The sequence below is a fragment of the Podarcis cretensis genome (assembly GCF_951804945.1).
Source record: "Podarcis cretensis genome assembly, chromosome: 10".
Taxonomy (NCBI): Eukaryota; Metazoa; Chordata; class Lepidosauria; order Squamata; family Lacertidae; genus Podarcis; species Podarcis cretensis.
Genome location: NC_137179.1, coordinates 11599745 through 11626786, shown reverse-complemented (window position 1 = coordinate 11626786; position 27042 = coordinate 11599745). Strand labels below are relative to the sequence as shown.

The following is a 27042-nucleotide window of genomic DNA, read 5'->3' as shown; positions in this document are numbered from 1 at the left end:
TTATCTACTTGCACTGCGGTGCTTTCGAACTGCTAGGTTGTCGGGGCAGGGACCAAGCAATGGGAGCTCACCCCATTGCAGGGATTCGAACCACCAACTGTCCGATCGACAAGCCCAAGAGGCTCAGTGATTTAGACCACAGTGCCACCCACGTCCAACAAATACAGTGGTGCCCCGCAAGATGAATGCCTCGCAAGACGAAAAACTCGCTAGACGAAAGGGTTTTCCGTTTTTCGAGGTGCTTCACAAGATGAATTTCCCTATGGGCTTGCTTCGCAAGATGAAAACGTCTTGCGGATTTGCTTCCTTTTTCGTAAAACCGTTAATACCCGGGCAATCCGCACTCTGCAAGGCGAAAAAATCGCAAGATGAAGCGATTCGCAGAATGAATTAATTTCGTCTTGCGAGGCACCACTGTACAATAACACAATGAAACATTAAAAGGCTTCCCTATACAGAGCTGCCTTCAGATGTCTTCCAAAGGTTATATAGTTACTCATCCCCTTGACATCTGATGGGAAGGCAATCCACAGGGCGGACCCACTACCAAGAAGGCCCTCTGCCTGCTTCCCCATAACTTCACTTCTTGCAGTGAGGGAACCGCCAGAAGGCCCTTGGAACTGGATCTCAGTGCCTGGGTTGAACAATTAGTGGGCGGGGGGAGATGCTCCTTTAGGTATATAGGCCTGAGGCTGTTTAGGAAGACTATCAACAGACTATGGTGCTGGAGGAGACTCTTGAGAGTCCCATGGACTGCAAGAAAAGCAAACCTATCCATTCTTAAGGAAATCAGCCCTGAGTGCTCACTGAAAGGACAGATCGTGAAGCTGAGGCTTCAATACTTTGGCCACCTCATGAGAAGAGAAGACTCCCTGGAAAAGACCCTGATGTTGGGAAAGATGGAGGGCACAAGGAGAAGGGGACGAAAGAGGACGAGATGGTTGGACAATGTTCTCGAAGCTACCAGCATGAGTTTGACCGAACTGTGGGAGGCAGTGGAATACAGGAGTGCCTGGCATGCTCTGGTCCATGGGGTCACAAAGAGTCAGACACGACTAAACGGCTAAACAACAACAATCAACAGTTACCAGGCATGATGGCTGCATCTTACTTCTACTATTGCAGGCAGTCTGCTGGCTTCCATCCCTTCTCCTCCCGTTGTACTTGCTCCAAATCTTGTCTGGAGGAGATTTTCCCAAATGTGGGAAACTCAACTGCATAATTTATGGACCCTCAAGGAGAGGAAAAGGAAATTCCGTTGCCTACAAAAAAGCTCATTTTGTAGGGAGATCTGGAGCATGGGCTAGGGCTCATCATGTCAAGCTGCACTTTCAGATAGCACAAATGTGTGTTTGAGGGGTGGGGCTAGATTAATTGGCGGCTGGCATGCCTGGAGGAAGCCCGCCCCCAAGATCATTCCCCCTGCCCACAGCTGGAGTTACACCTGGAGCAACTTTACAAAATACTTGCCAATATTTCACCAATGCCAACAACAATAACAAAAAGGCAGACAATTTACAATCTTTGGCGGGTCAGCGAGCCAGCGTTGCAAACACGCTAGCCACAATACGGTTAAAAAACAAACATTTTTGCATTTTTTGTGCTGTCAAAACGGACAGCACAAAGACTTAATATTCTTCTGAACTTCACAGGATCCATGGAGAAATGAGGAAATGGGAAGCACCATAATTAACCCCCCTCCCCCCCAAAAAAAAGAGAAAGAAAAAGAAAGAAAGAAAGAACCCCTCTCTTAACTCTGCAGAGAGATTTAGGGCCCAGTCATCATTTACATTTGCAGGTATTTAAATCTCTAAGTGCATGGCTTCTGCCCTGATTACTAATTAATGAAGAGCAAAGTTGCCTGCTGGAAGGAAGCGGCTATGATTATTTCTGCCATGAGGGAAAAGCAAAGTTCTTGCAATCTAAGAAGGCAGGAGATTTCTTTGACATGCCTCTTAGCAAATTATAGGAATCAAGGGGCCAAGCAAGGCTAGATTAAAAACCAAACACGCCACGGCGGCCGTGCCGCTCCTTGCAGAGGCCTGCTTGGCACAATTCAGACTCATTTAAGCTCGCTACATGTTTTGCATGTCATAGAGATGCCTCCCAATCAATAGGGCTGCCTTTGAACTGATTTCTGCCCTGCCTTGTGCAACCTGGAGGGAGGAGAGCCAAGGCAAGGTGAATCTGTACAGTGGAGGCTGGTCTCTGAGGAAAATAAAAATCTGGCATTGCCTCACCAACCTCAGTGGCACTTACAGTCAGCCAGGGCGTGGCTCTGCCTGACATTGGCTCTGGAGCCATCTACTGTTGGTCTCCCTGCCTTCCAACCTTGTTGTTGTTGTTCAGTTGTGTCCGACTCTTCGTGACCTCATGGACCAGAGCACGCCAGGAACTCCTGTCTTCCACTGCCTCCCGCAGTTTGGTCAAACTCATGCTGGTAGCTTTGAGAACACTGTCCAACCATCTCGTCCTCTGTCGTCCCCTTCTCCTTGTGCCCTCCATCTTTCCCAACATCAGGGTCTTTTCCAGGGAGTCTTCTCTTCTCATGAGGTGGCCAACACCAACACCATATGGCATTTAATTACTTGATATAACACACTTTTACCTCTCATCCCAATAAACTATTGCTTGGTTTGTAACCGATATCAGCCTATGAGTAAAACAACTTTCCCCAACCTGGTGCCCTCCAGCTGCTGTTGGGCTCCAGCTCCCATCAGCACCAGGCAGCATGGTTACTGGTTGTGATGATGGGAGTTGTACAACAACATGGGGAGGGCACCAGGCTAGAGGAATCACTAGGGAGATCAGCCATGAAGAACTGCCCAACTGCCTAGGAAGCAACAGAAGATATTCTTGCCAGTAAGAGCCGTAAGTCTGAACCCACTTTTTTGGTCTAAGCCAGAAAGGGATTCTGCTCTCTGCTGTTTTACTCCTATGGAGAGAAGGTTGACTGGTGCCATCTTAAAAAGCAGAGACATCACCTTGCCAACAAAGGTCCATATAGTTAAAGCTATGGTTTTCCCAGTAGTCATGTATGGAAGTGAGAGCTGGACCATAAAGAAGGCTGATCGCCAAAGAATTGATGCTTTCACATTATGGTGCTCTGGTCCATGGGGTCACGAAGAGTCGGACACGACTAAACAAGTAAACAACAACATCAAGTAGTCAGTACTGGAGTTTAGAAAGCCTATGAATTCTGAATTCTTTGCTCATAGGAAGAGCCACTTGGAGAGCATTGCCCACCCCCCGTTTTTTAAAAATATTACATATCACCCACAGGCACCAACTCTATGGGGCCCTGGTCCCTTCAGCCCCCTCCTTAAAATATTTTTGGGGGGCAGCCACCCAATATTTTCTCCAAGTTTCGGGATACTTGAGAAATCATTTTATATTTTAATTTTAGCAGACTTTGAACTTAACTTATTTATGAGGTGGCCAAGTGTTTATGAAGTGTTTGATCAGGTGTACAATAATTTCCCAGGGGTCTGCAGCCTGCCCATCCCACACTTTATCAAAGCCTTGTGATCTCCTTAGCTGGGCTTTACCATAAATGTGGGCCTCCAGGAAGGCAACCGAATGCAGACCACTGGAGGGATGATTTGTAGAATGAAAGGAAAGACACTCACAAACATCCTTTGGCCACTTCAAAGGTAAGGGAAGTGCAACAACAGCAACAACATAAACCCCACATTCTACCCATGAGAATTTTTCCAAAACTCCACCTCTTGCTGATTCCCAAATGCAGTGTTTCATTATTAGAATCATAGAATCATAGAGTTGGAAGAGACCACAAGGGCCATCGAGTCCAACCCCCTGCCAAGCAGGAAACACCATCAGAGCACTCCTGACATATGGTTGTCAAGCCTCTGCTTAAAGACCTCCAAAGAAGGAGACTCCACCACACTCCTTGGCAGCAAATTCCACTGTCGAACAGCTCTTACTGTCAGGAAGTTCTTCCTAATGTTTAGGTGGAATCTTTTTTCTTGTAGTTTGGAACCATTGCTCCGTGTCCGCTTCTCTGGAGCAGCAGAAAACAACCTTTCTCCCTGCTCTATGTGACATCCTTTTATATATTTGAACATGGCTATCATATCACCCCTTAACCTCCTCTTCTCCAGGCTAAACATGCCCAGCTCCCTTAGCCGTTCCTCATAAGGCATCGTTTCCAGGCCTTTGACCATTTTGGTTGCCCTCCTCTGGACACGTTCCAGTTTGTCAGTGTCCTTCTTGAACTGTGGTGCCCAGAACTGGACACAGTACTCCAGGTGAGGTCTGACCAGAGCAGAATACAGTGGCACTATTACTTCCCTTGATCTAGATGCTATACTCGATATATATGCTATACTCGATATATATTGTTGTTGTTGTTTAGTCGTTTAGTCGTGTCCGACTCTTTGTGACCCCATGGACCAGAGCACGCCAGGCCCTCCTGTCTTCCACTGCCTCCCGCAGTTTGGTCAGACTCATGTTTGTAGCTTCGAAGACACTATCCAACCATCTCATTCTCTGTCGTCCCCTTCTCCTTGTGCCCTCCATCTTTCCCAACATCAGGGTCTTTTCCAGGGAGTCTTCTCTTCTCATGAGGTGGCCAAAGTATTGGAGCCTCAGCTTCACGATCTGTCCTTCCAGTGAGCACTCAGGGCTGATTTCCTTAAGAATGGATCGGTTTGTTCTTCTTGCAGTCCATGGGACTCTCAAGAGTCTCCTCCAGCACCATAATTCAAAAGCATCAATTCTTCGGCGATCTGCCTTCTTTATGGTCCAGCTCTCGCTTCCATACATCACTACTGGGAAAACTATAGCTTTTACTATACGGACCTTTGTTGGCAAGGTAATGTCTCTACTTTTTAAGATGCTGTCTAGGTTTGTCATTGCTTTCCTCCCAAGAAGCAGGCGTCTCTTAATTTCGTGGCTGCTGTCACCATCTGCAGTGATCATGGAGCCCAAGAAAGTAAAATCTCTCACTGCCTCCATTTCTTCTCCTTCTATTTGCCAGGAGGTGATGGGACCAGTGGCCATGATCTTCGTTTTTTTTGATGTTGAGCTTCAGACCATATTTTGCGCTCTCCTCTTTCACCCTCAATAAAAGCTTCTTTAATTCCTCCTCACTTTCTGCCATCAAGGTTGTGTCATCTGCATATCTGAGGTTGTTGATATTTCTTCCGGCAATCTTAATTCCGGCTTCAGATTCATCCAGCCCAGCCTTTCGCATGATGAATTCTGCATATAAGTTAAATAAGCAGGGAGACAATATACAGCCTTGTCGTACTCCTTTCCCAATTTTGAACCAATCAGTTGTTCCATATCCAGTTCTAACTGTAGCTTCTTGTCCCACATAGAGATTTCTCAGGAGACAGATGAGGTGATCAGGCACTCCCATTTCTTTAAGAGCTTGCCATAGTTTGCTGTGGTCGACACAGTCAAAGGCTTTTGCATAGTCAATGAAGCAGAAGTAGATATCTTTCTGGAACTCTCTAGCTTTCTCCATAATCCAGCGCATGTTTGCAATTTGGTCTCTGGTTCCTCTGCCTCTTCTAAATCCAGCTTGCACTTCTGGGAGTTCTCGGTCCACATACTGCTTGAGCCTTCCTTGTAGAATTTTAAGCATAACCTTGCTAGCGTGTGAAATGAGTGAAATTGTGCGGTAGTTGGAGCATTCTTTGGCACTGCCCTTCTTTGGGATTGGGATGTAGACTGATCTTCTCCAATCCTCTGGCCACTGCTGAGTTTTCCAAACTTGCTGGCATATTGAGTGTAGCACCTTAACAGCATCATCTTTTAAAATTTTAAATAGTTCAGCTGGAATACCATCACTTCCACTGGCCTTGTTATTTGCAGTGCTTTCTAAGGCCCATTTAACTTCACTCTCCAGGATGTCTGGCTCAAGGTCAGCAACCCCACTACCTGGGGTGTACGAGACATCCATATCCTTCTGGTATAATTCCTCTGTGTATTCTTGCCACCTCTTCTTGATGTCTTCTGCTTCTGTTAGGTCCTTACCACTTTTGTCCTTTATTATGGTAATCTTTGAACGAAATGTTCCTTTCATATCTCCAATTTTCTTGAACAGATCTCTGGTTCTTCCCATTCTGTTGTTTTCCTCTATTTCTTTGCATTGCTCATTTAAGAAGGCCTTCTTATCTCTCCTTGCTATTTTTTGGAAATCTGCATTCAATTTCCTGTATCTTTCTCTATCTCCCTCGCATTTTGCTTGCTTTCTCTCCCCCGCTATTTGTAAGGCCTCGTTGGACAGCCACTTTGCTTTCTTGCATTTCCTTTTCATTGGGATGGTTTTTGTTGCTGCCTCCTGTATAATGTTGCGAGCCTCCATCCATAGTTCTTCAGGCACTCTGTCCAGCAGATCTAAATCCTTAAACCTGTTCCTCACTTCCACTGTGTATTCATAAGGGATTTGATTTAGATTGTATCTTACCGGCCCAGTGGTTTTTCCTACTTTCTTCAGTTTAAGCTTGAATTTTGCTATAAGAAGCTGATGATCTGAGCCACAGTCAGCTCCAGGTCTTGTTTTTGCTGACTGTATCAAGCTTCTCCATCTTTGGCTGCAGAGAATATAATCAATCTGATTTCGATGCTGCCCATCTGGTGATGTCCACGTGTAGAGTCGTCTCTTGTGTTGTTGGAAAAGTGTGTTTGTGATGACCAGCTTGTTCTCTTGACAGAACTCTATTAGCCTTTGCCCTGCTTCATTTTGCTCTCCAAGGCCGAACTTGCCAGTTGTTCCTTTTATCTCTTGGTTCCCTACTTTAGCATTCCAATCTCCTATAATGAGAAGAACATCCTTCTTTGGTGTCACTTCTATAAGGTGTTGTAAGTCTTCATAGAATTGGTCAATTTCAGTTTCTTCCGCACCAGTAGTTGGTGCATAAACTTGGATTACTGTGATGTTAAAAGGTCTGCCTTGGATTCGTATCGAGATCATTCTATCATTTTTGAGATTGCATCCCAGTACAGCTTTTGCCACTCTTTTGTTGACTATGAGGGCCACTCCATTTCTTTTGCGGGTTTCTTGCCCACAGTAGTAGATATGATGGTCATCCGAACTAAATTCGCCCATTCCCGTCCATTTTAGTTCACTGATGCCCAGGATGTCAATATTTATTCTTGCCATCTCATTTTTGACCCCATCCAACTTACCAAGGTTCATGGTTCTTACATTCCAGGTTCCTATGCAATATTTTTCTTTACAACATTGGACTTTCCTTTCGCTTCCTTTCGCTTCCAGGCATATCCGCAACTGAGCGTCCTTTCGGCTTTGGCCCAGCCGCTTCATCAGCTCTGGATCTACTTGTACTTGCCCTCCGCTCTTCCCCAGTAGCATGTTGGACGCCTTCCGACCTGAGGGGCTCATCTTCCAGCGTCATAACTTTTATATGCCTGTTGTCTTTGTCCATGGAGTTTTCTTGGCAGGGATACTGGAGTGGCTTGCCGGTTCCTCCTCCAGGTGGATCACGTTTGGTCAAAACTCTCCACTATGACCTGTTCATCTTGGGTGCCCTGCTCGGCATAGTTCATAGCTTCTCTGAGTTCTTCAAGCCCCTTCGCCACGGCAAGGCAGTGATCCATGAAGGGGCTCGATATATATATTGATGGGAAATGGTCAAAAGGAGATGGAGAAATTTTCTCAGGGAAGCAATTGACTAGAGGACAATTGTATCAACACTCATATTGCCATAGCATACGGGTCATCCTGGTGATTCCTTCCTTTGAATCTTACCTTCTTCTTTGCGGATGCAAACGGGAGTTCAAGACAGGCCTGTGTTTTCTCTAGGTCTGATACAGTGTCATGAATGGGGCCACCAAGTGTGTAATGAGAACATAACAAGAACGTAATAAGAGTCTTCCTGGATCGGGCCAAAGGTCCATCTAATCCAACTTCCTCTTCTCACAGTGACCAACCAGATGTCTATGGGAAGGTTGCAAGCAGGGCCCTAGCCCAACAGTGCTCTCCCCACTTATGACTGCCAGCAGAGGCCGAAGGCAGCCATCATAGCTAGTAGCCATTGACCTTGTGCTCCATGAACTTGTCTAACCCTCTTTGAAAGCCATTCAAGTTGGAGAGCATCACTAACACTTGTGGAAGTAAATCCTATAGTTTAACAAACAACACAGCCTGTTCTTCCTAACCCCCAAGGAGAAGAAGGAGGAGGAGGAGGAGGAGGAGGAGGAGGAGAAGGAGAAGAAAGGGCAACATTTAAGTATGAAACAGGTTGACCACCTACCGTTGGATTTTTCACTATCTGCCGGTTTCATCTGAATGGGATGATGCATCTAGAAGCAACAGACAACAAAAAGAAAAAAGAAAGTAAAGCAGGTTGGAGTGCCACAAGTCAAACATGCTTAATTTTTCATTTGCTTTGGACGTGTTGTAGCCATTGGGGGGAGTTACGTGGGAGGCACGATCAATACTTAGTAGGGAGCAGTTGTAGCTCACTGGCAGAACACATCTCGACCGTGTCAGACAGTCCTTGATCCAAACCATGGCATCGCCTAAACATACTGGGTAGAACAGCTAGGAAAGAAGCCTGTGTGATACTCTAATCAGCTCGTGCCTGTCAGCATAAACATTATTTAGCTAGATAGGACAGAGATTCATTCCACAGTATATTATTTAACAGGCTAGCAATCCAAAAGGCATCAGTTCCAAGCACCGTCAGTTTTTCTGCTAAAAGGAAACATTAACAGATTGGTTTAACAGCTAGCAAGCTTTTAAAAAGCTCAAATTATCATGCCCACAAGACTCATCCTAACAGATCGGGTTTCAATACTCTGATTATTGTTATTATTACCCACTGAGGGTCAATATCGGGCTTATTTGCACAAGCAAATTGGCATGTTAGGAATGCAGATTGAGTGGTTCTGAACAGATTTCGGTATGTACCTAAGCGGCATTGTGATTCATTGTTTTATCGCCCATTCAATGATCCATTGACTACTTTGGTTCATATGTTTTGGAGCAGTCCCAAAATAGGCCCATTTTGTAAGGAAGGAAAATGTACAGTCATATTATCTTGGTTTTATAATCCAAGCTGTCCTATACATTTTTTTTAAAGCAAAGAACTACCACCCTAATTTTAGAACAAACACCACCATCTTTCCTCTTTTAAAGGGAAGTAAAGTTTGGGTTGCCATATTTCAAGAAGTCTTTTGCTTTTGGGAGGCTAAACTCACACTTGAAATAAAATCACAGCTGGTGCCTGGGGCCAGCACTGCAGTGCACTTGCTGAGGCCTGCACCCAACAGAGGACCCATCTCCTGCACCCAACAGAGGACCCATCTCTGCCATCTCCTGCAGCCTCCTTGCCCTGCTCCTCTTCTACCTCCTCGGTGTTGCTGCATGCCCACTTCTCCCTTCTAAGCCCGGGAAGAGCATCAGAATCAGGGAGCATCAGCAGCAACATCGTCTCTCTTCCCCCCCTTCTCTGGGCAACAGTGCAGGTTGGGTTCAAAGAAAGAGCAACAGAAAGGAGAAGTAATGTTCATGCAACGAGGGTGGCCACCTAAAACCTGGAGCTGGCAGTAGAAATTATTTGGTGGATCTGACAACTGAAAGGACACACAAAAAAAGGAAGGAAGCAATTATAATAGAAGAGGTTCTCCAAGTTCTGATATGGAAGCCATTCTTAAGGGATGATAGCCATGGTTCTCCATGGTGGAGAAACAGGATGCTCAAGCAGGAAGCTCACAAATCGGACCAGAGTGCAACAGCACTCTCCTCACTTGCAGCTCCCAGCCATGGGCCTACTCAGAGAAGGACTTGCTTGGGTGTCAACCTGTACCTGGAAGGATTTATGGAGTTGGTACTTTTTCCTTCTTTACTCTTTTTTGTTTCTTTCTTTCTTTTAGATGGAGGAACCTGAATTAGGGCGTAATTGGGAGAGGGATCAGGGTGGAGGAGGGGCTGCGTGTTGGCATGCAACCAAGGAAACGGGGGCAATTGGCAGGCCCTCAGCTGGCTCCAGCCCACTGGCCAGTGTGCTGGGTGATCTCCAGTCTTTGGTGCAGCATCTGTGACCTGAGCTTCAAACGCTGGAACACGCTACTCAGCAGAGTAAACACTACGCAACAGAAGCGGCAGGAGATGGTTGTGTGAACATATTTAGAAGCAGTTTATTCAGCATAAAGGTAAAGGTAAAGGTAAAGGTACCCCTGCCCGTACGGGCCAGTCTTGACAGACTCTGGGGTTGTGTGCCCATCTCACTCAAGAGGCCGAGGGCCAGCGCTGTCCGGAGACACTTCCAGGTCACGTGGCCAGCGTGACAAAGCTGCATCTGGCGAGCCAGCGCAGCACACGGAAACGCCGTTTACCTTCCCGCTAGTAAGCGGTCCCTATTTATCTACTTGCACCCGGGGGTGCTTTCGAACTGCTAGGTTGGCAGGCGCTGGGACCGAGCAGCGGGAGCGCACCCCGCCACGAGGATTCGAACCGCCGGCCTTTCAATCGGCAAGCCCTAGGCGCTGAGGCTTTTACCCACAGCGCCACCCGCGTCCCGTCTATTCAGCATACATCAGGACAAAAGGAGACATGTCCGGTCTCCTTCGTTTCCAAAAGCAAGACAGCATAAGCAAAAGCTACACACAAACGGAAGTTCCCAGCAAGCTGTGCTGGAGTGTAAACAGACATGTGACACACAACAGTCATGCCTGTTCCTTAAGGTGGAACGGAATAACCCAATAGTGCGGTGGGGGTGGTCTACCCTGGGTGTTTTCACTGGGGGGGGGGTGGATGACATTTGGCGCACTGCCTGCTCGCAACTCCCAAGCCTACTCCGAGCTGCCGGGGGGGGGGGAGGGAGGAGCTGTGCTGCTTTGCCAGTGGCATTCCCCCCTTTCCCCTTTGTTTTGACAGCTGGGGGAAGTTTCAGAGTTGCAGTCAGATGGTGCGCTCAATGTCCGCCATTGGCGGCTCGCTCCACCCCTGCCTGCAGGGTGTGCGTGCCTCTCTGTGCACCTGAGCGGCTATCCCACACCTGGGAGGGCACCCTCCGCCCCCTCCCCCCTTGGGAGTGTGCCCGCCCTGGGCAGTGTGGGTATATGCTGCACCACTGAGAGGGATGTTGGCTTGTAATAGGCTCCTCACTGGATTCAAATGGGCGTTCCAGGCACCCAGATGCCCAGTGTATTGTTGGCCACAACCAACACGTTGGAATGAAGTTAGCATTTAACAAAGTTTGCTGATGTTTTGATAGCATAGCTGTCAACGTTTCCCTTTTTTCAAGGGAAATTCCCTTATTCCGAATAGGATTCATCGCAAGAAAAGGGAAAAGTTGACAGCTATGTTTGATAGTTAGCACCAATCGCAATCATCACCCTGATGAGGAATGGCAGGTCATTTCCGATACCAAAATGATAATTTACAGAAACTGACAAGGAACAAATGAAAGATGATTATGATAAACAGAGAAATGAACTTGACAACTTAGACAAGAAGAGATCTGGGAGGATAACAACAAATGTGGATAATTGCAACAAATGTGATTAAGAATGTAGAGGTTTACACTTTGAAAACAAGAAAGTGGTTGTCATTTTGTAAATTTAAAAGATAAGATGAGATTTTGCTGGAGTTGACCAAACTGAGGCAGGCATAGCTTACTGTTTGTACTGGGTAAATGCATGCACCAGGGTGTGTCCTCTAAAAAGTGGCTACCCAGCCAATGTTCTGCCCCTCCTATTTATTGATAAACTCCTCAAATATTATTGGAACCCTAAAGGCCAATTTGCAAGAGACAATCTAGCCAACAATATGGAGAAGTCTAACTTTAGCTTGGCCTTGAACCTATGTCTGGATGCACTTATATTTGCAGGTAAAATCTAAATGGGCTGATGAACTGAGTCAACATTTCTCAAAGATGTCTCTTCTTCCTCAGAAAATGTCAGAGAGTTTCCTTTTTTCACTGAGAAAAATGAGGTTGCTTTACAGAATTTCCTCCAGGTATTCTCCACCATTTTGTGTGTGTCACTTGCCATTTTCTTCCCATAATGCCCTGGAACGGCACTAGTTATGGGACACAGTGGAGGAAGCAATATGGTGTCCAGGCTGTCATTTGCGGCATCAGCAAAGGAAAAGAAACCATACTGGGAAAAGATGGCCATTTTAGTCAATTCTATCAATTTCCGTAGTTTGATTTCCACCCTCCTGCCTCCCAGTCCATTTTCCCCTTTTGTGTTGTTTCTTTAAATTGTATGCCTGAGGGCAAGGGCTGTCTTATTATCCGAGACCTGGGAGAAGAAGCGGTGGAAGAGGACTGGAAGAAGTTTAAGATTTATCTGCAGAAATACTGCAAAGTTTATGAATGCTAAAATGATGTTGGATACAAAAATAATATGGCATTAGTGATACAGTGTTAAAAAGTATGCAAAAACATAATAGAAAAAGGGTGAAAGATTAAAGTTATATTATGTCAAAAGTAAACAATATGTTAAAGGTGTTTAAACATAAGGAGGAAAGATCGGAGACATAATAGAAGTGATTTTAATAATTAGAAATGAGTTTCGAAAGAGGGTAAGGATTTGCTGTATCTGATTGGACAAAGAGGAACACAAAAAAGAGAGGCGTGAGGAAGTCAAGAAAGAAAGTTTTGTAAACATGAATTTAAAAATTGGAGTTTTTATTTTTAATTTGTTTTCTTTTTTTGATGTATGTCTGTGATTGGTTTTGCTGTTTTGTATTTCTTTGATATTTCTTCTTTTTTTCTGTAAAAATAAATAAATATATATTTTTTTAAAAAGGACTGTCTTATTATCAATCTTTGTAAGGCAGTCTGGGAGCTGAAAAGCAAGGAAAAAATGCTTCAAATCAGTGAATAAGAAATAATGTGTCCTAAAATTTGCTTCCCCCATCTTCAATAAGGCTCCTGGACCGTCAGGTCTGATTTGCTGCCAAGGCACTTGGTGTGGCTTAAACATGGTTCCTCCTAGGAGTTGCAGCAATGCGCCACAGGTGAGCTGCACAGGGGCACTGACATGGCCGCTGCCTGCACCACAGTATACTTGAGTGCAGAAGTGCTGAAGGGAGTTTCTTTATGGCTACCCCGTCCCCTCACAGTGCAACACCTAAATTGGCCCTCTTTTCCTTTACATAAGAGGATTCATGTTACAAGCTCCCTTAACCTTTGCAATCACCAATTGATAAGTTAACTGCCTTTAACATTGGATTCAATAAAACATGCACCACTGAGAACCCAAAGTGGGTTTTTACAGAGTCACTGGTTCACATCTTATTATTAAACCCGCAGCTGACCTCCAGAGACTGCAACCATGACAGTACATATTCTGAGCGCTCTGCCAATAAAATATTTAAGAGCGCAAAGGAAGGGGGCGGGCAGGCGGAGAGAAGAGGTGGGTCAGAGGAATCCGAGAAAGGTGTGCAATGAATAAGAAAATTAACGGGACAGAGCGCAAGGAGGGGAAAGCCTTTGCTTTGCTTCTGCTCCACGCTGAGCAATGGGGAAATAAGCCAAGCATTTTATATCCTTCCTGTCTTACTGCAGGCTATAAAATAATAAAATAGTTCTCTGCTTTCAAAAAAGAAAGAAAGAGAAAAAGCGATTACAGATGATATATAACTGACTTCAGATTAGATACCTCCAACCTGAAGCATGTCACCGAGATATCATGCCTTATCAAAAAAGCAGTTATTGTAGTTCTACACCATAAAGCAATACACTTATGGTTATCTCTCCAGGTAAGTGGTTTTTGCAATATGTGACACTGGCGTGCTGAAAACAGGGAGGTGTGTGTGTGTGTGTGTGTGTGTGTGTGTGTGATCCCACCTGACCAAAGCTTGCCGATGAATTCTCCAAGAGTGCTTCCCTTGCAGGCAGCGCAGACCCTGTGAGAATAACCCCTAAATGTACTTTCTGGAATAAATAGCCTACTAGGGAAGTGGAAGCAAATGTGGCACCCTCTGGGTATTGTAGATTACAATGGTTCCTGGCATTTATGCATGCTGGCTGGGACTCATGGGAGCTGCTGTTAGGATTCTTGCTCCGTGCTTGCAGTCATGAGATTGTTGTCTATCACATGACGGTGTATGTTTTCATTCCACAGTGTGGGAAGTGACAGAGACAGGATGTTTTGTACTACTGTGTTCCGGAATGTAGGACTATTGTTTCTTTCTCTTTGCTGTCTGATGAGAAAGAGGAAGGAGCTAAGGCAGAATGCGCCAAGTGTATTATATGTAAATAAAGTAGATTAGCCAAAATGCTGTGCTACTGAGTTCTGTTACGCGAACCACAAATACTCTGCAGGATCCGTAAGCGTGCTAATGCCTTTTGGTATCAGTCGCTGTGATGTTCAGGCTAGAAAAAGCTTTTGAAGCTCCTGAACAATTAACCAGGAGGGAGAGAACATGCAATATTTTATGTCACCATGTCCTGTATGATGATATTGACAAGGAACCCAGGAAGAAATTAACTTGCCTTCTCTTGTTGAGTTGATGTATCTGAAGTGAGTTATTAAGTGAAATATGCTACATCGCCAAATTTGCAGCAGTTCCACCTTGCGGCAGAAGGAATATATTGATGCTAAGGTAAAGGTAAAGGACCCCTGGAAGTTAAGTCCAGTCAAAGGCGACTATGGGGTTGTGGCGCGCATCTCACTTTCAGGCCGAGGGAGCCAGTGTTTGTCCACAGACAGCTTTCTGGGTCATGTGGCCAGCAGGACTAAACCACTTCTGGTGCAACGGAACACCATGACAGAATCCAGAGAGCACGGAAAGAACGTTTACCTTCCCGCCACAGCGGTACCTATTTATCTACTTGCACTGGTGTGCTTTCAAACTGCTAGGTAGGCAGGAGCTGGGACAGAGCAATGGGAGCTCACCCCGCCATGCGGATTCGAACCGCCAACCTTCTGATGGGCAAGCCCAAGAGGCTCAGTGGTTTAGACCACAGTGCCACCTGCATCCATTAATGCTAATGTTACGTGGACTGTAAAGATTTGTAGAAATTTTAACACCTGGCCCTTTGTGTTATGTGCTAACGGGCTTCTTTTAGATAATGAACAATTGTGGTTGGCTTTGATGTCTTGATCTCTGTAATCTGATTGCACTGGTTGCGGTCATTATCCATTCCATGATTTGTAGTTGTTGTAACAGTTGCGTTTTTTTTGTAATAGTTGCATTTCCATTTTTCTTTGGTTGACACTAGGAATGCTCAGCATGGAATTCCAAAAGAAGGAAATAGTCACAGGAAAAAGCTCTATTTTCTTACTGCCATTAGCTGAGCCTCTGGAGGGTTAAATAGATGAAGCAAGGCCCTATCAGATTATGTTCTAAACTTCTAAGATGCTTCTTTTTCTGCTTCCTAAGTAGAAGATTGATTTGTGGGTAAATTACCACATGGTGGCAGCATATGGCTGAGTGGGCCTGCGGAAAGGCATTCAGGGGCTGGATTGAACCTATGGGCTGTAAGTTGCCGAACTTGGCTTTGAAGCTGAAAAGCACTCGCTTTGCCTATGTATGAAGTTCATAACGCAATATCATGTGTTTGTTGATATGACAGAAAGCAAGTTGGGTGAGTAGTTTATTTCAGGAACAAACACACAAAGAAAAAAACCTAACAACACAAAAATTAGATTAACCTGGTGGAATTCTATCTGGGAATTTGGCGTCTGTTCTAGTGATTAAGTCATCATTTCCATCAGATTGCTCTAATCAGCTGTCAAATAACATTCTGCAGCCCCATCTGTAACTTGGCATCTGAGATATTCAGTCTTCGGTATGCAAAACAAACACTGCACACAGAAGTCTGCAGACTGGCATTGATCAGAGCCATTAGGTTTGAGTATATTCTGTGTTTCCACAAGGTACAGCAGTGAGGACTAATTTTTGCCTCTTGTTCCCCACCCCACTTTTTTTTTTAAAGCAAGCTTTGGGAAATAATAATAATAATAATAATAATAATAATAATAATAATAATATATTACGTATACGGCTTCCAACAAGAGATAAAAAATACATCAAAACATCAATCATTAAAAACTTCCCTGCCTTCAGATGTCTTCTAAACGTCAGATAGTTGTTTATCTCTTTGACATCTGAAGGGAGGGTGTTCCACAGGGCAGGTGCCACTACCAAGAAGGCTCTCTGCCTGGTTCCCTGTAACCTCACTTCTCACAGTAAGGGAACGACCCAGAAGGCCCTTGGAGCTTCTGTGTCTGGGCTGAGCGAAGGGGGTGGAGACACTCCTTCAGGTATACAAGGCCGAGGCCATTTAGAACAGGCGTAGGCAAACTCGGCCCTCCAGATGTTTTGGGACTACAACTCCCATGATACCTAGCTAACAGGACCAGTGGTCAGGAATGATGGGAATTGTTGTCCCAAAACATCTGGAGGGCTGAGTTTGCCTATGCCTGGTTTTGGGCTTTAAAGGTCAACACCAACACTTTGAATTGTGCTTGGAAACGTACTGGGATAACAACATGCCAACGTCAGATTTGCTAGTTTAAATCGGATGCTGCTCATGGGGGCTTTTTTAAATAAAAAAATTGGGAAACAAAAACATGCTGATAGTGGTGCAGACAGCTGACCTTTCTTTATTAAGCGTACTGCTAACAAATGCCGTGCTGGCTGTAGTCTCTTATACCAAGGAAGAAGGAAGACCCAGCATCACAGTGGCTAACCAGCTGCTCCAATGGGAAGCTTGTACAGTGGTACCTTGGTTCTCAAACGCCTTGGTACTCATACAATTTTGAACCCAAACACTGCAAACCCCAAAGTAAGTGTTCCGGTTTGCAAACTTTTTTTGGAAGCCGAATGTACTCCGTTTTGAGTGCCACACTTCTGTTTTGAGTGTTACAGTAACCCTAACCCTGACCCTAGTGTTTTTGCTATTTATTTTGCATTTTTGTTGTTGCGACTCTTCTTTGTTTTGTTTTTGCGACTCTTCTTTGTTTTGTTTTTGCGACTCTTTTTTGTTTTGTTTTTGTGACTGTGTGGAACCCAGTTCAGCTACTGATTGATTGATGGTGTAACTGCGGTACATTGTTTATTGCTTTCATTTGATGGATCAATGGTCTCGTTAGATAGTAAAATTCATGGTAAATTGCTGCTTTGGGGTTGTTTTTAAAAGTCTGGAACGGATTAACACATTTTGCATTACTTTCTACGGGAAAGCACACCTTGGTTTTGGAACGCTTTGGTTTTGGAAAAGACTTCCAAAACCAAGGATTAAGTTTGAGAACCAAGGCCTCTTCCCCTAGCTTGAGATTCCCAGCCACTAGTATTCAGAGGAGAAAGGATCACAAACTGCTTTGCTATGGACACCAAACTCAAAATGCTACGGTTTGTTTAGCATCATCCGCTCTGCCAGGTGGGTGGCTCAGTCTTTGGAGATTATTAAGTAACAGCCCCCCCCCCCGCCACAATAGAGAAGAGCATCATTTTCTAGCCAGAACAAGCTTACAGCACAATTGAACAAGGTGCTTCTTTTAGATTTAAAGGGGGGGAGGGGAGAGAATGAGCAGAAAAAACTGCTGTAATGCTATGCGTTTGGAAACGTTCCAAGTCTGCCATTTGCTGCACTCTGTATTTCCATTTGGTTCTAATTTGAATTAAATTGAACATTAATTCGGCTGACTAAAAAAACGAAACAAAAAAACAACGACAACAAAAACCCAACAACGAAAACCCCACATCGGCAGCATCGCAATGCCGCACTTTAAAATATAGCTGCTATCCAATTCAAGCGCACATTTTCTGGTAAACATCATCGGTCACTCCTCGTCTATTTGCTGATGTTTCTCGTTTGATAAACATCCCCACTACCTCATTAACCATCTTGTTATTCTTTTTAAAAAAACTTTCCTTTTTTAAAAAAACAACAACCACCAAGTACATACAGTGGTACCTTGGGTTAAGTACTTAATTCGTTCCGGAGGTCCGTTCTTAACCTGAAACTGTTCTTAACCTGAAGCACCCCTTTAGCTAATGGGGCCTCCTGATGCCGCTGCGCCACTGCTGCACGATTTCTGTTCTCATCCTGAAGCAAAGTTCTTAACCCGAGGTACTATTTCTGGGTTAGCGGAGTCTGTAACCTGAAGCGTATGTAACCTGAAGCGTATGTAACCCGAGGTACCACTGTATTAAAGCTAATGCCAGTCTGCAGCGTTTGAAATGGGGTCAGGCTCAGAATTCACCCATCAGTGTTCACAAGGCACCTTTGGAAAGATTTCATAATTTGGAAGACCAAATACCCAGAGCACAATGCGCTAAAAAGTTGCATGTTGTTGAAATTCTGCAGCAAGGAGTCTAAATTCTGCTGAAAGAATTTACATAAGAAGTTCACATAAATTAGAAAAACTTCTACAATTTCTATAATTTAACTGTTCTATAATCGTGCAGGGAAATCAATCCCTAGTGACTGAAACTCATATTCAGCACCCCTTGTAGGGCTTCTGCAATTTCCTCAAGCAATTTCATGCATGCTTCCTATACCATAGGGTCTAGAACCCAGATTTCCCACTTGAAACAAAGGAAAACGTAAAGTTACATGAACTATACTAGCAGGGTCACTGCAAGAGGCCTGCTCTCTGCTGCATTTCAGCATGACTGTGATTATAGCATACCCCGCAAGTGTCCCAGAAAAAAACCGGGGCACCCCATTTTCTCATGCGAGTGCACAATGGCCATTTTGAGTGCCACGATCTCGTGCGATTTCACACAAAAATCTCGACCTAAAAAAATGCTTCCCTTCTAAAACGCGATTTTTTGGGGGGGCCGTGATCAGGCACGGTGTCCCGAAAGATGTGGTTTGGGGCACCATGCAAGCACAGCCCTGATAAAAGCACAGTTTTTGGGCTCTGTGATCTTGCGCAGGTCACACGACTTGCATGGGAGCATGGGGGGGGGGGAGGTTCTCAGTTTGGAGGCTCAAGATGTTGGAGGGTATGATGCATAGCCATAGCATAGGACAGTGGATAACTGTACAGCAGGGTTCAGGTGACATACAGCGGGGGGTGGGGGTGGAGAGATCAGCCCCCTTCCTCCTCTAGGCAGGGCAGGGAGAAACCAGGAGGGAGGGAGGGAGGAGGCGCCGGCGCCGCTGCTGCCACTGTGTGAGGGAGAGGGAGGGAGAAGGAAAGAACGTGCGTGCTGGCGATCCACACAGCGATTCCCAGACCGTCTGTGGGCCGGATCCAGAAGGCAATTGGGCCTGATCCGGCCCATGGGCCTTAGTTGGCCAGCCCATGGTTTAAACATACCAGTAGTTCTGAGGATAACCTGCAGCCTTTTGCAAATCACAGAAGGAAAGAGTTGGGAGAAAGCCCCTGAAATGCAACCCTGCACCATCCAGTCGGCCTGAGCGATACAGTCCGCGTACCTCTCTACTGTACCTTTAATATCATGTCACTGGGCAGAGGAGATCCACCTATCCCAGCTGACAGGTAGATCTCTAAAGACTGCCTTACAATCAGACATATGGCAGAATGGTAGCTCATTTAGGGTTGTCAATGTCCAACACCTCAGGCCTATTTTCACTGGGAAGAGATCAGTGGGGAGTTTTTGCAACTGTCTTCTGCTCATTAGGTAACAAGCTGTGGAGAATGTTAACAGCAAGCGAGGGTCTGCTAAATCTCGATCAGGCCTTTTGCCTGCCAGAGGGCTCCAGGTTCACAACTGACGGTAAACACGGTGACCTGCATCACCACTTGGTATAAGGAACGGGTGTCTGAACACACCACTGCTTCTCAGCAGACCAGGTAATTGACCCCATGGGCCCTGGTTAAGAAAGCAACAGGCAACCATGGCAGCTTCTCTTGCAGAGAAGTGTTGCAATTCAAAATCAGCTGTACCAAATGCCAGCCACTTTGTTTTGTGGGCTGCCTTTTAACAACAACCATTTCTTTAAGCACATGAATAAACTTTTGGCCTCATCCTGACTGCGAGTAGGAACCAGTGGGACTCAGCCACACACCAGCAAATTTAGGCTGGACAACTACAACTGGCTTGCACAAAGAACCCGCTTCCCAAAAGAGAGGGTTTCTCCATAGGAAAAGCAATGGGCAAGTGCACTGGATAGGGTGGGATAACATGCGCTTGATACAGTGCCACCTTAAAAGACCCCTGACCATTAGGTCCAGTCGTGACCGACTCTGGGGTTGCAGCGCTCATCTCGCTTTATTGGCTGAGGAAGCCAGCATACAGCTTATGGGTCATGTGGCCAGCGAACCAGAGCAGCGCACGGAAACGCCGTTTACCTTCCCGCCGGAGCGGTACCTATTTATCTACTTGCACTTTGATGTGCTTTCGAACTGCTAGGTTGGCAGGAGCAGGGACCGAGCAACGGGAGCTCACCCTGTCACAGGGATTTGAACCGCCGACCTTCTGATCGGCAAGCCCTAGGCTCAGTGCCACCTTACCTCTTTGCAAAATGGCTTTTCCCATCTGCCTTGCCCCACCCTCCAGCCCTGGGAGCCATCATAAGGGAGCTGTTTCCAGAGGAAGAACTGAGGAGTATGAGATTCTGTTTGCCATTGGGGGTGCTCGAGTTCGCCTCCAGCCCAAGGAACCTCCAGAAGGAATTTGCTGCCACGGGCATGATGTGTATGTGTCTTTTCATAAACTGAATAGAAGGGGAGATTATGAGTCAAGGGGGCGGGGTGAGTGTGTGTATGAATTCAGCACTGCTTAGCTTATTTTTTGGCTGCTATTTTGTTAATGTTGCTAATATCGTTTTATAGATCATGAATGCTGTAGCACTTTGTGAATCCTATAATGACTTCTGCTGTAATTGTGATATTTAGCTTTTTTTTCTAGCTACTGCTTTTTTAAGAGTGCTTTATAGATTGCAGTTGTTTCACTGACGGTTTGTTAATTATTCAATATGATTTATGCTGTATTTGTGACATTGTATTATATTTGTTCATGTTCATGTTATTTATTGTTTCTAAGCTGCTCTGGGATTCATTTGAATGAAAAGCAGCATAGAAATATAATAAATCAAATCTTGGGCAACGAAGATGGAAACCAAAGCTGATGAGAAACAGTTGAGGGATCTGGGTATTTTTAGCCTGCGAAAGAGGAGACTGAGAGGAGATATGATAGCCATCTTCAACTGTTGAAAGGGCTGTCACATGGATAATGCAAGCTTGTTTTCTTTTGTTCTAGAGCAGCGGTTCTCAACCTGTGGGTCCCCAGATGTTGTTGGACTACAACTTCCATCATCCCTGAGCTCTGGCCTTGCTAGCTAGGCGTGATGGGAGTTGTAGTTCAACAACATCTGGGGACCCACAGGTTGAGAACCGCTGCTGTAGAACAAAAGAAAACAAGCTTGCATTATTGAGAAAGGCTGTTCTAGAGTGTAGGGTTCAAATTACAAGGAGGTAGATTCCAATTGGTCCCATCACCTCCTGGCAAATAGAAGCGGAATAAATGGAGGCAGTGAGAGATTTTAATTTCTTGGGCTCCATGATCACTGCAGATGGTGACAGCAGCCACGAAATTAAAAGATGCCTGCTTCTTGGGAGAAAAGCAATGACAAACTTAGCATCTTAAAAAGCAGAGACATCACCTTGCCAACAAAGGTCCGTATAGTTAAAGCCATGGTTTTCCCAGTAGTGATGTATGGAAGTGAGAGCTGGACCATAAAGAAGGCTGATCGCTGAAGAATTGATGCTTTTGAATTATGGTGCTGGAGGAGACTCTTGAGAGTCCCATGGACTGCAAGAAGATCAAACCTCTCCATTCTGAAGGAGTGCTCACTGGAAGGAAGCTGAGTCTCCAATACTTTGGCCACCTCATGAGAAGATAAGACTCCCTGGAAAAGACCCTGATGTTGGGAAAGATGGAGGGCACAAGGAGAAGGGGATGACAGAGGACAAGATGGTTGGACAGTGTTCTCGAAGCTACCAGAATGAGTTAGACCAAACTGTGGGAGGCAGTGGAAGACAGAAGTGCCTGGCGTGCTCTGGTCCATGGGGTCACGAAGAGTCGGACACAACTAAACGACTAAACAACAAACAGATTCCAACTGAACATCAGGAATAACTTTCTGACAGTAAGAACTGTTTGACAGCGGGATGGCCTCCCTCAGAAGGTGGTGGGCTCTCCTTCCTGGAAGTTTTTAAGCAGAGGTTGGGTGGCCATCTGTCATGGATACTTTAGCTGAGATTCCTGCACTGCAGGGAGTTAACAGGCAGTTGAGCTGACCCATTGCAGATGAACTGACCCATTGCACTTAGGACTAGATGACCCTCCAACGCTACGATTTTATGATTCAATGAAATCAACTCAAACAAATCAGGATGAATGCTAAATAATCCAGTCCTTTGGAAGGACCCTCTACGGCGCTTGCTCATTGCCACCCAATACTTCTGCTTTCTCTACAAGTGAAACAGCCATTCTTTCTTTTCTAATAAACGCCCTGACTTTGAGAAATGACAACCTCATTTAATGATTTACACTGCTCTATTAAGCAAACACATTTGAGGCATTTAATCTTCTCTTTGCTTCCTACCCAAACAGTTTTGGCTCTGGGGCACAAGGGAGGTCAGGTACAACAGAGGTATGGAAAGAAGGGGGGAGGGGTTGATACTGTGATGGAAAATTCCCCCACTTCACATTCATGTGTAAACACCCATGATTAAGTATCACTTCTTCAAACAAATGAGCCTTTACAAAAATTCATTTAATCCTAAAATAGATATTCACTCGGATTCGACTGTCGCACTGGAGATATTGCCCCCAGGCGACTTCATATTATCCATGCAAAATGCAAACCCTTAAAAAAAAAACCAGGGGAGGTAAATGCAAGTGAGTTAAGCCCAGAAGAAACCGGATCATGCCATCTGCTGCGGCAACAACTTTTGACAATATATTCCACTGGCTGTTTTGGCACTTCTTTTGTGGTTTTCTGGTGTGCCGTGGCCAGAAATAGCTTGATGGTCCATTATAGTGAATGGGGTCATCCATTATAGTGAATGGGGAACTGCCTCACCAATCTAAACCTGCCCTCAGCCAACCCTTGCCTGCCTGCCTGCCTGCCTGTGCTGCCTGCGCTGAGGTCCAGTGCCGAGGGCCTTCTGGCAGTTCCCTCACTGCAAGAAGCCAAGTTACAGGGAACCAGGCAGAGGGCCTTCTCAGTAGTGGCACCCGCTCTGTGGAACGCCCTCCCATCAGATGTCAAAGAGATAAACAACTACCTGACATTTAGAAAACATCTGAAGGCAGCCATGCTTCAGGGAAGTTTTTAATGTGAGACATTTTGATGTATTTTTAATCTTTGTTGGAAGCCGCCCAGAGTGGTTGGAGAAACTCAGCCAGATGGGCGGGGTACAAATAATAAATGATGATGATCATGATGATTCTGACTTAGGAGGTGGTTCTGGCTGTCAGCTTCTTGCCCCTTAGTTTCTGTTTTGCCCCTGTTGAACTAGCAGGGATGGGGACAAACTGTTTTGCCCCTGTTGAAGAGGATGGGGACGAACTAGCTCTGGCTCCACTAGCTGTAGGTCTTGTCTTCCAGCCATCATCATCATCATCATCATCATCATCTTCATCCATCCATCCATTACTTACTTATACCCTGCCCATCTGACCGAGTTGCCCCAGCCACTCTGGGTGGCTTTCAACAGAATATAAAAACACAGTGAGACAACATTAAAAACTTCCCGATACAGGGCTGCCTTCAGATGTCTTCTTAAAAGTCATATAGTCACTTATCTGCTTGACATCTGATGGGAGGGCGTTCCACAGGGCGGGTGCCACTACCGAAAAGGCCCCCTGCCTGGTTCCTTTTCTTGCAGTGAGGGAACCACAAGAAGGCCTTCAAAGCTGGACTTCAGTGTTTGGACTATATGATGAGGATGGGGACGCTTCTTCAGGTATACAGGATTAAAGCTGTTTAGGCCTTTAAAGGTCAGCACCAACACTTTGAATGGATACCAGGTACCACTGTTGATTATGTTGCATATACTTGGGACACCTTCCACTCTACTGCCTTCCCTCCTTATTTGGGGGGCCAGGATGCAAACATTGTGTGTGCTTGAAGCATTGCTGCAAATGTGCCATGGGGAAGCTGGCACATCTTTTAATAATAATAATGATAATAATGATAATAATGATAATAATGATAATAATAATACAATTTTATTTATATCCTGCCTTCCCTGGTGAGAGCCGGGCTCTGGGCGGCCAACACCAATAAAATTACAATAAAACATACTAGCGGGGGACGGGACAAAAAAAAAACCAAACCCCCAGTTTATTAAAATACGGGTTAAAATACAATTTAAAATGCAGACTCATTTTAATAGTAGCCCATAAATCAAGACCATAAGGGGAGGGAAACATAAGGGTCAAACCGAGTCCAAACCAAAGGCCAGGTGGAACAGCTCTGTCTTGCAGGCCCTGCGGAAAGATGTCAAGTCCTTCTGTCTCTTGTGACAGAGCATTCCACCAAGTTGGGGCCAGTACTGAAAAGGCCCTGACCCTAGTTGAGACGAAGCTAACCCCCTTGCGGCTTGGGACCTCCAAAGTGCTGTTATTTGTGGACCTTAAGGTCCTCTGTGGGGCATACCAGGAGAGGTGGTCCCGTATCTGATCTATATCCCAGTCCGCCTCTAAGGCCCTATTTTCATTGGAGAAATTTTGGAGGGTATGAATTTATCCAAACCCCGAACCGTATGAAGGCAATCCTGTATGGGGAAGTCTTTTTAAATGTTTAATGTTTTATTATGCTTTTATATATGTTAGAAGCTGCCCCGACTGGGGCAAACCAAAAAGATGTGTGGGGTATTGTCAGGGAACTGCCATCGGAGCTCAGGGTGGTGGAGAGGCTCTCGGATGCTGGGAGACCCTCGGATGCTGAGGAGGGAACCAGCAGGGGGAGAGGGAGAGTTTCCGCTGAAGAAGAAGGGAAGGAGGTGAGGCTCAGAGACGCTTCAAGCGAGACCAGTGATGAGAGCTCAGGACCTCCCCTTGGAACGCCCACTCTGCGCAGAAAGCTGTCGCGCAGGGAATCAAGGAGGAGACTTTCTGTCAAAGAACTCTTATGTTGGAAGAAATTCAGGAAATGCCCACTGACGGATTCTGCCAGTGATTAAGGCAGCCACGCACTCATGGCTGTCCGGTTAGGGAAAGTTTGAAACTAACTACAAAACTGGGAGCGTTTTAGCGCTTACGCACAAGCAACCCCTTATTCCATTACAGGTATGAATAGTAAAATTATCTTAATGGAATGGGCTCTCCCTATTTTCATCGGAGAAATGTTGGCGGGCATGCAATATACACTCACCCAATAAATACACTTTATATACATTTTATTTTTCTTAAAAATAGGAATGGTGTCATTATACCTCAAGGCCATAGAATAACTCATACGTAAGACAGGAACTGAGTTCTGGTCTGTTTGTCCTTGGCCTATGCCTTTTCCAAATCAAGAACTCTCTAGCTAGATTATCTTGTAGTGCTTTTTTGTTTGTTTGACATTTATTCATCTTTTCAATAGATTTTTTTTCTGCTTCATGCACTCTCCTCACAATCAAGGTCACCTTGGACCACTGAGTCACTTAGTTCATTCATTGTGAATAAGGTGCCATGCTAACAACAACATTGTAGGTTTTCTGCCCCAGTTATAAAATTGCAATTTATCTGCTCTTTCTGTATAATAGCAAAAGGCATCAAATATATTTAAGGAGCATAATCAAGCTTAGCCTGTAATAAGAAAAAAAAAAAAATACCCAACTTGTCACATCCTCTGAAATGTTTCAAGTGTGAAGTCGAGGCCGTGAAATATGGAGAATTTCAAGTTGCTGAGGCTTACGCCCATTCCATTTGGATAATTAACAGAAGTGTTACACCTTTAAATCACAGACCCTCCAAGTGTCCTTATTTTCCAAGGACAACCCTGATTTAGAGAAGCCGTCCCAGATTCTCAGAATGTCCCACTTTTCCTTAGGATGTCCCCATTTACATTGGAGAAATATTGGAGGGTATGGAGTTATCTGACCCCTGACCTGTCTGATGGCGATCCTGTACAGGGAAGTTTTTTTTTTAAAAAAAGTTCAATGTTTTATTATGTTTTTATACATTTTGGAAGCTGCTCAGAGTGCTGGGGCAGCCCAGTAAGATGTGTGGGTTTTAAATAGCAAAATTATCATTGTGGAATGGGACGTCCCTATTTTCATTGGAGAAATGTTGGAGGATATGAAATTAAACCTGGATTAAACCTGGGACCTTCTGCATTAAAAGCGTTTCCCCTCTTGCTGAGCTCTGGTCCATCCTCAGCGACGACCAAACTTATTCTTAAGCCAAAATAAAAGGTGCATTTGGGTTGCACTCAGCTGAAACACCCAGTGGGAATGTTAAGGCCTTTCACTCAGCTTGGTGAAATTCTTCAGATCACACCTTCCTTTGTATTCTCAGGTGGAATGGCCTGCTCACTTTCATCCAGAACTTTTAAATAATGGCATATCAGCCGAGCACAGTCAAATACAATTCCTGCCTCTCGCCGGTGTGACTGCGCGCCACAAATGCACGGCCCTGGAGGAAATGGATATTTCATCAAACACCTTTGCCGCTGTGAAGCTAAGTTGCTCCCCGGAAGACGTTTCATCACTTTGGTTTAATAAAATCTCAGGACTAAACACACGCCGCCGCGCAATATTCCAGCAACACCTTGGCTCCGAGGGATTGTCAGGATTTGGCAACAAAACAATTCAGTGGCACTCTAGAGGACAGCGGCTCACGTGATGGGCAAGAGCAGAACCCGAAGCTGGTCTTAGTCATTCAGATCACTCACAGGTAAGAGAAAGGAAAAAGGGTTGTCAAGCCTTGCAATTCCGTCTGGGAACAGAGACGAAGGATTTATATTAAGAATAAATGAGGGGCATTGGCAGCTGATGATGCCCATGGAACAGAGAGGGTAGGTGACAGTTGGGACCAGTAAGAGGTGAGACCAATGGCTGGTTGTAAGTAAGGAGGTAGCCGGGGGGGGGGGGCTGACTGGCTGAGAGAAGATAGAGGTTGGGGGCTCAGTGTCGCATTTGCCGCAATGGGCCATTCTCCACAGAGGAGGGGTT

General features: G+C 45.3%; 1 protein-coding gene across 30 annotated transcripts in view; it reads right to left on the bottom strand.

The window, feature by feature from the left end:
* The window catches only part of CELF2 (CUGBP Elav-like family member 2), a 561934-nt gene that overhangs the window by 92745 nt on the left and 442147 nt on the right, over positions 1-27042 (bottom strand). For all 30 annotated transcript variants that reach the window (XM_079992647.1, XM_079992627.1, XM_079992629.1 and 27 more), the window contains one exon: positions 8244-8292. In XM_079992647.1, the coding sequence (XP_079848773.1) occupies positions 8244-8292 (49 nt within the window). The remainder of the gene's footprint in view (positions 1-8243; positions 8293-27042) is intronic.